We start from the raw sequence: 14,198 nt of genomic DNA on the forward strand, positions 1-14,198 counted from the left end.
ATTAAGCATTTCATTGGCAAGAAATAAAGAACAGTTTATCAACCCAACATGTTACAACAAACAAACATAAATCCTGACTGGCACACAACCAGACTAGAAAAAAAAAGCAATTAAGGGAATGTGCCGGCATGGGATTCAAACTCACAACCTTCCGATCACTAGACGGATGCACCTTTAGCTTTATGATGCTTTTTTTCCAAGTTGGGTTGTGTCACGGACAGGATTTATGTTTATTTGTTGTCTTGTACAATTGTAACAGTTTCCGCTTATAGTATACAAATATATACTGCCATGAGAGGTTCTGGTTAAAACTATGGGCCCGAGGTGAGATCAATTAGTACTATTTTCCTGAGGGGCGCAGCCCCGAAGGAAAATTGTACTATTGATCTCAGCGAGGGACCATAGTTTTAAACCAGAACCTCGAATGAAGGCAGTATATATTTGTTTTATATCCTTCATTCATAGATTTTTTGTTCATTGATTGGTTAAAAGATTACAAGAAAACTCCACCATGCTACGAATTAGGCCCATATAGGCCTAGGCTATGCACTGATTATGTTCACATGTATGACATGTTACCGGTAGTGGTTTTTAAAGCTTACTCGTTGTCAGTGTAGGCCCTATTTGTTCAAATTGTATCTTCCACTATGCCATCATTCATAGATTTTTTGTACAAAGATTGTGAAAAGATTTACACGTAAAAAGATTTAGGCCTACATGTAAACGCGAAGGTCATCATGCATCGGGATAGGCCTCCGTACGCACGGCACTATGCCTAGGCTCATGGGCTAGGCGGTCCAAGACTAGCCTCGCCCTGTCAGTGTTTGTTTTTAAGCTTACCAGTACCACGTCAGTATCGGTCTGAATCTGACTCGTTTTGGTCTGAAAACAGTACGATATTCCTGCGCTAAAACTGGTAACAAATTCAAATTAAACAGCTGAAATCATGAATCTTCTTTAGCAGTAGCAGCCCACTTCAGCTTGGTTTAATATTTCGAGATGTTCGTGTTGTCGTTTCTCGGCAGTTACAAAATATTCCCATAGTCAATGTAGACGTTCAACGTTATTCTTATGCTCTATGCTATCCGTAAATAGTAAAGTACTATTTACGGCTTGGAGGTACTATTTACAGACGTAAATAGTACTTTTTGCCACATCCTCACAGAATAGTGTCTATTTTTGATCACATGACACACTTTTAACCAATCAATGAACAAGAATCTATTAATGAAGGATATAACAAGCAATCATTCCCCATTGTGTTTATATGTTCCTGTGCATTGCCCATTACCTACTTAACATTTTCATTGGCATTTAGCATTTCAATCCATACACCCACTATGGAAGATGTAACCTTAATCTCCCACACAGGGGGTGTAGAATTTAAATGGAGTCACCAATAAAGTAACCCTATTTAGCCCTTCTGCAGAAGGGTATGGATTTCAATTTATAGCTCACAAGCTGTGCAACCAAACATAAAGTGTACTTTACTGGAATTAAGAAAAAGCAAATAAAAAATTACCTGTGCAAATAAAATGTTTGAGAATTTTTAATATTTTCACCATGTCTCATTCTTTCATGTCATATATCAGATCATGCCATGGCATATGATTAAGTATACTTTGATAGCTTGTAATCGGCAGGCCTTTATAACATCGCAGATTAATATCAATATATTTTATTTTGAGAATTGCCTTGTGACATCTCGTCAAAAGCATCACAAAGTATTAATTGAAGACCTATACTTTGTCTACTTTATTTAACACACACAATATAGACCAGACAGATCAACTTTATCACTCCTAACGTGGGTCTACTTTTCGGCGTAGTGGTAAAAGCCTAACAATTCCCGCTGATTACGAGCTGATCAAAGTGTAAAATATTGTATCATATCCCATGATGATCATAGCCATTAATTATCATACCATTCCCCATAATAAAAAAAATCATTATTACATGTCATATATCATACTTTATCATAGAACATCATTATGTCATGTCATTTGGCATTACATCATGTGTCATGTATCATATTATTATATGATATATCATTACAAGAAGTATCATGTCATATCACATAGCATATAGAATATATCATAACATTCATAACCTCCGCGTATTATGCCATATGTGCGTCCCAATCAAATTGCTCTTTAGATGATATACGCACACCGGCGCGGAGGTTATTGATATCCATCAATGACCTATGCGTATCCTTACGCGGTACAATGACTTTTGCGTAGTGCGCATCTGTTGCGTCAGGAACTCTATACGCGCACGCAACTACCATATTTGCACATGGCGTGATTGCGCAGTGCTGTAATTGGTAAGTCTGTTTTATCCCATTCGACTTTTTGAAGGGCGAAATATAAGTTTTGATAAAAATTGTTTAGTTAACAAATTTCGGAGAATAAAATCTTGAGATTTGGTTGAGTGATGAGTTAAAATTGACGGTTATGAATTCGGTTAATAACTTTGCATCAGTTATATGTCAGGCATTGTGAAAAATCTAAACATTTTGCTCGGAATATTCCTCGGTTCCAAAGGCAAAATGTTTAGATTTTTCACAATGCCCTCCAAATAACTAATGCGCAGTTATTAACCTATAATCAGCATCATATCATAATTACATCATGTCATGTATCATACCATAATTATATCATATCATATAGAATATCATGATAACACCATGTGATATTATATCGCATATATCATAGCATCATGATTACATATCATATTGCATATCATATTAAATTACGGTTAACTATGCCATGTCATCATACCATACGAAAGAAATAAAAGGCAGATACCCTCCACATAAACATTGGGATGAATCGTTAAGGTCACTAGAGCACAGATAATACCCTATTGTGCAAAGTCTATAAAATTGGGTACAGGAACGTCCAGATTTTTTACCAGGAGAGTATATAAATGAATGTAATTAATATCCTAACTCTGACATCAATGTGAGAGATGCCAATTTAAAGTAAAAAAAGGTTTTTAATTTGGTTGAGAAATGTAAGGTTTGTATTTATAAAGAGTTAGACCAGGTCTTAAGTTAGACCAGGTCTGAGTGGAATTTAGTCCCAGGAGAAAGGACATCGTACGTTTGTTTAAGTTATTTTGTATTATTTCGAACTTTGCATTTAAATCTTAAGAATTTGCTACATGTAGCTACTCTTGGTAGGAAATAAGAGTAAAGGACCATTTCTTATGTAACTAATTCCACTTTAGACCGAGTCTAACTCTTTTGTGCATATATACGGACCTAAATGTTCATTTCAAAGAAAACTGTCTTGTTTTGATGTGATGGGTCCTTATTTTGACGGGTGAGTGCAATATAGTTATATGCTGCTTCTTTGTCAAAATTAAAATATATATATGTAAATGGAAACATTTAAAGTAATTAAATGTCTTAGAAGCTATTAATTATATCTCAATTAAACTGCTACAAAGTAAAAAAACCAAAATAATTATATTGGTAAACAAATTGAAACACAAACAACTTTCTCCAACAAAAGGACCAACATGGTTGATGACTTCATGTATATTGCACTCACCAAGTGATTTATATCGGTCATAAATTATGTTAAAATTGGTCTCCCTTTTTGTAAAAATTCAATACACTACTATTATAGCTTTGTATCTCTTTACCAAAACTTGACTCTCATTAGGCCGTCTTAATATAATAGTTTGTCTCAAAACCCTTCCCAAGTTGAAAACCTATTATGGTATTCATTCCAATAAGCGCCAAGGGCGCTTTACAAAATCATTTTGGGTGGGCCCTTATTTTTTACCTGGTTTACCTAATTTTTTCATAAGGGCCGTTCATTAGACAAATTTACCTATGTTATAATAGGGTCCCACGACAATCTAATAGCTTTTCTGATGCAGTAAATGTATTGCAAATTTACACAGGACTTCAAATCCTCAAGCTATTTCACTGTATCAATGTATATCAGTCATTTCAACATTAATGGTACCCTTTAGTAAATTGAAAATACCCTGGTTGGGCGCTTATTGGGGTATGGGTGCTTATTGGATAGAATATGGTATATGCGGAATCTCAAGGAGGTTTCACTGTGGTCAAGATGAAGAATTTTATAGAGATTTAAGATTTAGGCTATTTTGTCATCTGATGGGTTTTAGACATGAGATTTTTGTTTGGTGGATTTGGGAAAAAAATTACTCAATCCAGCAGGAATAACATGCAAAAAGCGGACGATTTTACTAATGTGTGTGGGGGCTTTGAGACGAAAAACCATTAAATTCAAGATCGCCTTATATACCTCTTAACAGCACAAAATGTAAGCCAATCAACAAACATCAAAATCACCTGTACAATTTTTTTTATATAGAAACCTTTAAAATATGTGTAACCAAAATACTTAATGCAATCTCAATATACAAAATAGTTATACTAACAACACATGTGTAGACTAGAATCTCATTTAACAAAAGGTTGAATTTTCGACACAGGTGTCGACTGCAGACGACGACAAGTTTCAAAATCATTTTAAATCATATGTGACCATCCACCACAACTGAGCCCGGATGTTGCGAGTGCCACTATTGATATATGCTCCATTGAACTTAACAATAAACAATAGGAAACAAAGGATTTATTGACTGTTTTATTGATTTTTCACTACTTAAATGTCAAGTACTATAGACATGATATACATCATTTTAAAGCTAATTTCAAGCAGAATATTTTGATTGAATATCTCAAAAATGATGATTGGCGACTTCAGGGCTCAGTTGTGCTGGATGGTCACATATTGTAAATGGTTATGATCATAACACATTTTGTCACAGGTCTGTATGCAAATGGGATACAAATAAAAACTATGTATTTCAGATGGATAAAAGGATGTATAATATCTACCCAAAAATATACTAATTTTCAATTATTTCTATTCAAAATTACAGTTCAATTATGCAAAAAAGGTGCAAATTTTCACAAAATCCCATTTCCAAACTAGTTTACCGAAAAATGCCACCCAAATTTATTAGAACACAACCAAGATCTAACTAAACTAGCCAGCAGGAAAAGGGCTATTCCAGCTGAAATCCATACACCCTTGTAAGGCATGACCTTAAATCTCCCTCACAGAGAGTGTTAATTTCCAATGGGGTTACTTGAGTAGGTGAATCGAATTAAAATTCATGGGAGATTAAGGTCATGTCTTCCATACAGGATTTTAACTGGAATGTTTTCCCATTCCTTTTCTTCAGGCAACTAAAGTTAGCAATAACATGGTGCATATCATAGGTAGGCAACATGAAATCATAGGTAGGCAACACGAAATCATAAGGTAGGAAACATGAAATCATAGGTAGGCAACATGAAACCATAGGTAGGCAACATGAAATCATAGGTAGGGAACATGAAATCATAGGTAGGCAACATGAAATCATAGGTAGGAAACATGAAATCATAGGTAGGAAACATGAAATCATAGGTAGGCAACATGAAACCATAGGTAGGCAACATGAAACCATAGGTAGGCAACATGAAACCATAGGTAGGCAACATGAAATCATAGGTAGGCAACATGAAATCATAGGTAGGCAACATGAAATCATAGGTAGGCAACATGAAATCATAGGTAGGCAACATGAAATCATAGGTAGGCAACATGAAATCATAGGTAGGCAACATGAAATCATAGGTAGGCAACATGAAATCATAGGTAGGCAACATGAAATCATAGGTAGGCAACATGAAATCATAGGTAGGCAACATGAAATCATAGGTAGGCAACATGAAATCATAGGTAGGCAACATGAAATCATAGGTAGGCAACATGAAATCATAGGTAGGCAACATGAAATCATAGGTAGGCAACATGAAATCATAGGTAGGCAACATGAAACCATAGGTAGGAAACATGAAACCATAGGTAGGCAACATGAAACCATAGGTAGGCAACATGAAATCATAGGTAGGCAACATGAAATCATAGGTAGGAAACATGAAATCATAGGTAGGCAATATGACATCAAAGGTAGGCCCGGGAGGTAGGCAACATGAAATCATAGGTATGCTACATGAAATCATAGGAAGGCAACATGTCGCTGCTAACTTTGAAGTTACAACTTCACACTTTATATTGAATGACATATCATAATAACAATGGCCCATATATATATCAAAGGTCACCTGCAATATGCAGTCTGTTTCTAGTTACTGCAGGATAGTGAGATTTTTGAAGAAAATATAATCCTCTACTATTCCAAAAATAGTCATCACCGCTCATAAAACCATAGCAATCATATATAAAGGAGGTGTTTATAGGCCAAAGATGTGTTTCAGCTGCAGGATGCAGTCTGTTAAATTGAAGTCATTGGATATTCATGAGCCAGGTGAATATTCATGAAGTCATTGGATATTCATGAGTCAGGTGAATATTCATGAAGTCATTGGATATTCATGAGTCAGGTGAATATTCATGAAGTCATTGTTTCAGCTGCAGGATGCAGTCGTTTCCTGGGTGCTGTGGTAGTGAGAATTCTTATTTTCTTTTCCAAAATCAGGTAGTACAAAAGAACATTCTGAAGTCATTGAATATTCATGAGCCAGATGAACATTCATTGTTTCATTGCAGGATGCAGTCAGTTCCTGGATACTGTGTGAGAGTTCGTATTTTATTTTCCAAAATCAGTCGGTACAAATGAATATTCCGAAGTCATTGAATATTCATGAGCGAGGTGAACATTCATTGTTTCAGCTGCAAGATGCAGTCAGTTCCTGGATACTGTGGTAGTGAGAGTTCATATTTTCTTTTCCAAAATCAGCCGATACAAATGAATATTCCAAAGTCATTATTGAATATTCATGATCCAGGTGAATATTCAATGTTTCAGCTGCAGGATGCAGTCAGTTCCTGGATACTGTGGTAGTGAGAGTTCATATTTTCTTTTCCAAAATCAGCCGGTACAAATGAATATTCCAAAGTCATTATTGAATATTCATGATCCAGGTGAATATTCAATGTTTCAGCTGCAGGATGCAGTCAGTTCCTGGGTACTGTGGTAGTGAGAGTTCATATTTCTTTTCCAAATCAGCCGGTACAAACCGCCCACCGAGGAAGTGGTATTTACCTTTGAATAACTTGGCGCATTTCTTTGGAGCAGTTAATGAGATCAGCATTTCGGGCTGGAGACCGTTCGGATCACCATTTTCCACATGCCAACCTGCAGATAATGTAGGAGAAAAAAAGAAAACAAAAAGAAATGTCGATGTAAGGTCTTAAACTCAGTTGTGAGAATTGAATTCTTACTATGGATCACAGCAAACACATTCTTCATTAAAGCCTTCATGTATGATCTTTTTAAATTTTTGGATTTTTTCTTTTTTTCTTCCAAAATGATAATATGCAATCATACATTTGGACGTGAAAAACATTGGGAATTTGCAAAGAAACAACATCATAAACTTCACCTCTATCACTCGAAACATGTCGCACTATTTGGATTAGGACAGCGAGTGCGGCCTCAGAGTTAGTCTCCTACGCGGCCAGTGTGGTTCCGTTCCCTCCACATGTGGAGGGAGCGTAACCAAACGAGTTTTGTATGAGACTACGGTTTGCGATCGTGGCGGACATAAAATCATAATCTAAAAAATTATGATTTTATGTCGGACCAACAGAAAATCATCCCGCTTTTACTACAAATAGGGCGAATTTGACAGTGTGCTCATAGATTTAAGTTAGAACATGTGTAAGTATTACAAATATGCCAAAAAATCGGGTTTGAAAAAAATAAAGGTAAATTCTGAAAAAAGATCGTACATTAAGGCTTTAAAAGGCACTTCAGGTGATCTGATCTTTGAAATATATAGGAATAAGTCATCAAGTGGTATTTTTTTCATATAAATGAACAATTGACCAAAAGGAGAAAAACAGGTCCATTCAATTATGTATTGCACTGAATGACAGAAACCTTCCAACATTAACTAAAATGTCAAATCCGTCATGTCTGATTTGGGCCCTCAACCCGATCCAAATGGGTATCAACTGCAGATAACAAGTTTCATATTTTTGTTTAATTACAAAATTTCTGAATTTTACATTTTCATGACCATATTTGGAATCAGCATGAAAAATGCATTAACATGAGTACAGGCAAGCCTCTAGTTTGGTTGAGTGATTCTTGAGATAAAATCCGATGCAGTCGATCACAGCAATAAACATCCCTCATTAATAATTCATCAATAATCAATATCCTCAATACAATACAACCCCCACATTATACAATTCCCAACTATTTACAACCAAAATCAAATACCAATTTCTACATTTCGCTTTCAAACCAATCTTGTTAAATCCCATGCGTTCCCATACACCTCACCTACTTCAATACATATCCTTTACATTTAATATTCTTCCCTTCGTTGCTGATGAAATTCTTTGAATAAATTAAACCCCTTGCATTTCCTCACATCACATCCAAGCTCACATTGGGCACCCATTCCTTTTTAAAGGAATTTTTATTATGTTGAAGCCTATGGCTAGCATGCAGGGCATTTAAAAAGTGCAGTGATTTATACTGCACATGCACAATGCCTATTGTCTGTCCAAATAACTTAGACACCCGGTTTTTAGGATATATTTCGAAAAGTTTTCACTTTGGCAAAAAGTCATGAAAGAAAGGTTGCTAAACACGGTCAGACCTAACAGAAATTATTAGTAAAGCGATGAAAAAATATTCTTCCTTGTCTACTTTTATTCAATTTTGACCGATTTACAGCAAGATATCTGGGTCCAGCCGAATATTCCTAATGACTTGAAACTTTTGATGGGATAATCTATTTACAGTAAGGGTGTTTGAACATTGTAGTCATGCATATTGATCAGTGATGACACCCTTTTTCTTTGATCCTTTTACTAATTCACAATAATGGCGGTCTACTCAAATGCATTCAACAAAAGCAAGTTTGCAATCACCGCGAGAAGTCGTCTCACACGCATAACAAATAAACTACGATCAAATAGGTTGATGACAATATTTGATTGAATGGACTGTGGATTTCGGTGAAGGACACCGGTTCAAATCCTTTGTTTGGAGCCAATCAATAATTTCATGCACAACCTCTATAACTCAAAAGATGTCACAGTTGGTGCATTATAACAAATGATAGGGCAAGTTACTGTGCGTCTGGAGTGTATTGTGAATTATTATACTCCTCACCAATAACATCAGAACATTCATAGGGCATACAATTTGTATTTTCTTGGAATTGGGCCAAGCCAAAAGCATGCACAGAACAAGATTCAAATACCGCAATTGAATTGTTGTAATTGGTTGAGGGACAACTGGGATCACTGCGTTAATACACTAAGAATAAATATACCAATAAGAAACACTGTCTGCATTTTATGAACTGAATTATATTTTTCATTTTTATAAAATGTTTTTGGTGAGGAGTAGAATTAATTTACTATTCATCCATTCACTATCCAAAATCACAATACCTACAAATCTGTATAATGAGACCTTCCAAAATAATGGTACCCAACTTCTACCGGATTATTTTTAAAGTGTTGAGAAAAATCTTCCAATTTCAATAGAATTTCTGGTAAACTCTCACTCAATGCTTTGGAAACACAAAAATCCCGTTAGGTCTCAGCAAATGTTAACACTTTTCTTTCATGACTTTCCTTGAAAGTGGATATTTTTCAAATAAGTAACAAAAACTGGGTGTCTAAGTTAATTGGACAGACAATAGATGTTGATCCACAAGCCTCAGCACACTTAACAGGTTGTCGCTGACCACTACGGCCCCACATCATTCCATGTACCATTTAACAACAACTCAGAGACTTTGCAGCTCCAAGAGCACACACCCTAGGCATTCCACAAATGATCTTCACAACAAAGATCAGCTCCTCAAATTTTGTATGGGTTATAATGAGGCAGTAAGTTCCAGGGGAATTTCAAGCTAATTCAACTTTTCCACAAGAGCTTACTAAACCAAAGCCAGGGTTTTGAACCCGCAACCATAGTTGAATGCCTTATCGATTGAGCTAACTTGACTGCTATTTAGCTTACTTGACTGCTACTAAATATCCAAATATTTCCTAACAGTACAAATCTTTCTGGGACACACTGTATTACTCCTTTTTTTTCATATTTTCTGATTTTGAGAATCACTGAGAGCACCATTAATGTGTTGCATTCATTATTAATGGCCTGATTTCCTCATCTAATTCCAATGAGCTATTCCAGTTGAAATCCATACCCCCTATGGCAGATATGACCTTAATCTCCCACACAGGGGATGTAGATTTCAAAAGGGGTTACTCCTTCAGGTAAACCCTGTTTGAAATCCACACTCCCTGTGTGGGAGATTACGATCATGTCTATTATAAGGGGTGTAAGAATTTCAACTGAAATAGCCCATTTTGGAGCAGATGTCACTGAATGGGTGACTCCATTTGAAATTCACACTCCCTGTGTTGGAGATTAATGTCATGTCTATTATATGGGGTGTATGGATTTCAGTTGGAATAGCCAATATATGACATCCACACTGTGAATCCATCAATCATAACAAACTCAACTTGCCATATGAGTGTAAGCAAGTCCTCTAGTGTGCAATAGCTGCCTGTTGACCTTTAAAATATGCAGCACTGTGAAAAATTCTGGGGGGAGGGGGGGGTACTCAAGTTTGATTTTGGTAGGGGTGTGCTGCTGAGAATTTGAAAGTGAACCCATAAATATACCAAATTTTCAAGAAATTTGGACCCATCGATATACCAATATTCAAAATTGTTGGCCAAATTTAACCCATATTGTCTTAATTTTTACAAATTTTCCCGGATTTTTCTGGACAATTTCAAAATTTTGGCTACATTGAGGCAAAATTGAGCTATTTTTTGAAAAAATTGAGAATATTTTGAAAAAAAGACCCATCCATATACCAAAATTGGCTTAGAAAAAGGGGTCATTGATATACCAAAAGGTCGTAAATGCTATCCATGTTTGCGGCATGTCCGCGTATGGTCATTTATACTGAGTGCAGGGCCAATACCTCATAAGATAAGTTTTTGGATTTCTCTACAAATGCAATTTCAAACTCTAACATCAGGCAGCCATTGCATGTACAACACGACAAATTGTAATCAGAATTTAATAGCATGTCACATTCTCATGAATTAATCAAAACCTTGATCAACTATGTCAATTTTTGTAACCGTTAATCAAGCTATAATCAAGATAAATTCATTGCCCTCAGAGTCAATCAAGCGATTGGTTGCGAGTCTTGATTGTCACTGTCGCCTGATTACAATGCAGTCAGCTTTCATGGCCAGGGAAGAATTATTACATCTCCATGGTAATCTCACAATTTAACCAAATATTGTTACGAAAGAATATATTAAAAATCTACTTGAATTAGATTAGTACACACACCCTTGTAAGTCAGTGGTTCTGAAGATTTATATGTTGGTATATTGCTTTTATAAGAAACAACATACATTACATTAATATATGATTTTGGTCAACTTTTGATTTTGTTATTCTCTGCCAAAATTCTGAAATACTATATCCAGGCTAAGCCCAATAGTGCTCAGAGGCTACTAAATTCAAGGGATGCCATCCGGATGTGACTGGACAGGGATATGGGAAGAGGTCCGATTTTAGATGCAGGAGGAAAACCTGAGCACCCGGAGAAAAACCTGCGAGGATGAGCATGGATCGGCAACCAAACTCACATGTGGCAATGCAGGGAATTGAACCCCGGCCACAGTGGTGAGAAGCTACACTAACCCGCCCTCCCCAGACATAAATTCAAAATTGCTCTCATATCATCCATTTCAAACACGACAAGTTTGGCTGATTCTAATAAAGCTTTTAAGCTTAAAGCTGGCACAAATTAATATTGAAAATAAATCCCAAATTCACATAAAGATATTGGCTGGCCCAAATAGGGACATACCATCACCCAAGAGATTGGAGATGTGTGGATGTCCCAGAGAAGTATGAAAGTGGCAGAAAGACAGACTTTTATACAGATATGTGTTGGCCACTATTTGTATCTACAGTCATCACACTGTATTCAGCAGAGGACGGCAAATGACTGGTGTACTGCCAATGGGTAGTGATGCTACGGTATCATGGTTCGCCGCCTCAAATTAGCCTGCTTATGACAGATTTTACTGTTTGTTTACCAGCCCTATGTGCCAGCGATTGATTCTGTTGCAAGCTGCGGACATTGAAACGAACCCAGGACCTGATAATGAGGATATTATGAAATCCATTTGATAAACTTGGAAACAAATCGTCTGTGGAGAATCAGAGATAAAAGGTTTGTTGTCTAACATCAAAAACTACAGACAGACTTTACGGTGCTAGTTATCAGACAAGGCCTGTTTGAGACGGATTGTGAAACCATAAAAAAAGATCAGAAGAAAATGATGGACGAACTTTAAAAAATGGAGCTGAAAATGCAGAGAAAAAAGGATGCAGAAAACATTGGTGAGCTTCTTAAAAAGTGTGATAGCCTGTCTGGATCTGTTGATAAACTTGACCAAGAATGCAATCGCCTTGAGAGTTTTTCTTGTTGTGATAATATCAGATTTTTCAACATCAAGGAGACAAAAAATAAAAACTGTAAAAACTGTAAGGTTCTGGAAGCCTTGCGTGCAAGCGTTGGTGATAAAGATTGGAGCGATAGAGACATTATTTGCACGCATCGCATATGCAGATCAGACGGTTCAAACCTGGGAAACTCAAGATCATTGATCGCAAAATTTACTCATTGGGAAGATAAAATGTTCATCCTATAGGCTCGTGTGATGAACTCAGGAGATCGAGAATACATGTTGCGGGTGTCCTTACGTGAAAACAGCAGGAAAATCTAAAACATGCTAATGAGGAAACCGGTAAGAGATGTTATTATACATGTAAGGGTCAGAAATTAGTAATCCTGGAAGATCTTGTAAAATCCGGATCTAGCTCTGAATAGGATCATGATATTTCTTCCACTGATACATGCAGACGCCCAATGAAAAGACCCATGGCTAACATTTCTGTAACTGCTTGGAACATTAATGGGTTGAAATCTAATTTGCAAGATTATGACTTCATTCAGTTTTTTAAATCATTTTATATTATCGGTTTGGTTGAAACGCGACTTTAAGGTGACACTGAATGTGCCGCCATTTTCCCTAAGATTTTTTTCTTATTTCAGACCAAAGGCCAAATAAAAGTTAAAGGTAGATACCCAGGTGGTATCCCAGACAAACAAGTACCTAGACCTATGACTTTGGTTCGCGTAGTGAAGCCGACACTGCTTAGCAACGACTTTGACAAGGGCGCATACCGGACGCAAGCAAGTAGACATGTTCGCGTCTCGGAACATTATTGCATTTGACGCGACGATAATGGCGCAACAATCACGCAAGCGAGCGCGTTTTCTCTCAGACATGAACGCTTATTTCTCCGCGTCCGACCACCCGACCAAAATCACCTTGGATATGTGGCTTCACCTCCCGCTGTGGTAAGGGATGGGCAGTAATAGGTCTAGGTGGTATGTCTATGGGTGGTATTACAGTTTTAACTAAACATGACATTGCAAAAGAAAAAATAAGCATATGTGCCTCTTATAACGAGTTACTGGAACAGGAACAAATGAGTTTTTATGGTAGTTTGTTAAACTTTGTACTTTTTTTCTTTTAATTTACAAATACCTGTCTTACATTGTTACTAACTGTAATTCATCCTTTGCCGGTACATCCCTTTTAAAGTGATTTTTTCATTGGATATTTTGGGCACACCACAGATTCTAGAATGTATGGGCCCACATAGTTAAAAGGTTGCCATGACCCCTGCTGTATGCATTTGTGCTTGGGAAGATATACACCAAAAATATACCAAGACTTCTGCTTCTGGAATTTGGCAATGAAATTGTACACCTATAGTCTTTACATACATCAGAGTGGTGTTTCCCACAAATAATTCACCATATTAGTCAGACAATAATGTCACCACTCGGTCTGATAGCTACCTCACACATTCATTAGAGTAAATAACTAGTTGTAATTTGTTTAACACCCCTAATGATCTACACCATATGTTATTACAGCTTAGCACAATTAGATTCACACTTTTCTGTAGTAATAGTCGTGTTCACATTTTGAGTTACAACCGGCAAAATTTACGCTAACATTGATAAAAAATTCCACAAATAT

General features: G+C 36.5%; 1 protein-coding gene across 2 annotated transcripts in view; it reads right to left on the reverse strand.

Annotated features, from left to right (window-relative positions):
- Positions 1–5,806: 5,806 nt before the first annotated feature.
- LOC140142853 (NAD(P)H-hydrate epimerase-like) overlaps positions 5,807–14,198 on the reverse strand; it is a 106,023-nt gene continuing 97,631 nt past the window's right edge. Inside the window, exon 4 of one of the 2 annotated variants that reach the window (XM_072164873.1) lies at positions 5,807–7,200. In XM_072164873.1, coding sequence (XP_072020974.1) covers positions 6,995–7,200 — 206 coding nt within the window. In that variant the 3' untranslated portion in view covers positions 5,807–6,994. The remainder of the gene's footprint in view (positions 7,201–14,198) is intronic. The other variant, XM_072164874.1, reaches the window with a different exon arrangement.

This window comes from Amphiura filiformis, chromosome 20 (genome assembly GCF_039555335.1).
Source record: "Amphiura filiformis chromosome 20, Afil_fr2py, whole genome shotgun sequence".
Taxonomy (NCBI): Eukaryota; Metazoa; Echinodermata; class Ophiuroidea; order Amphilepidida; family Amphiuridae; genus Amphiura; species Amphiura filiformis.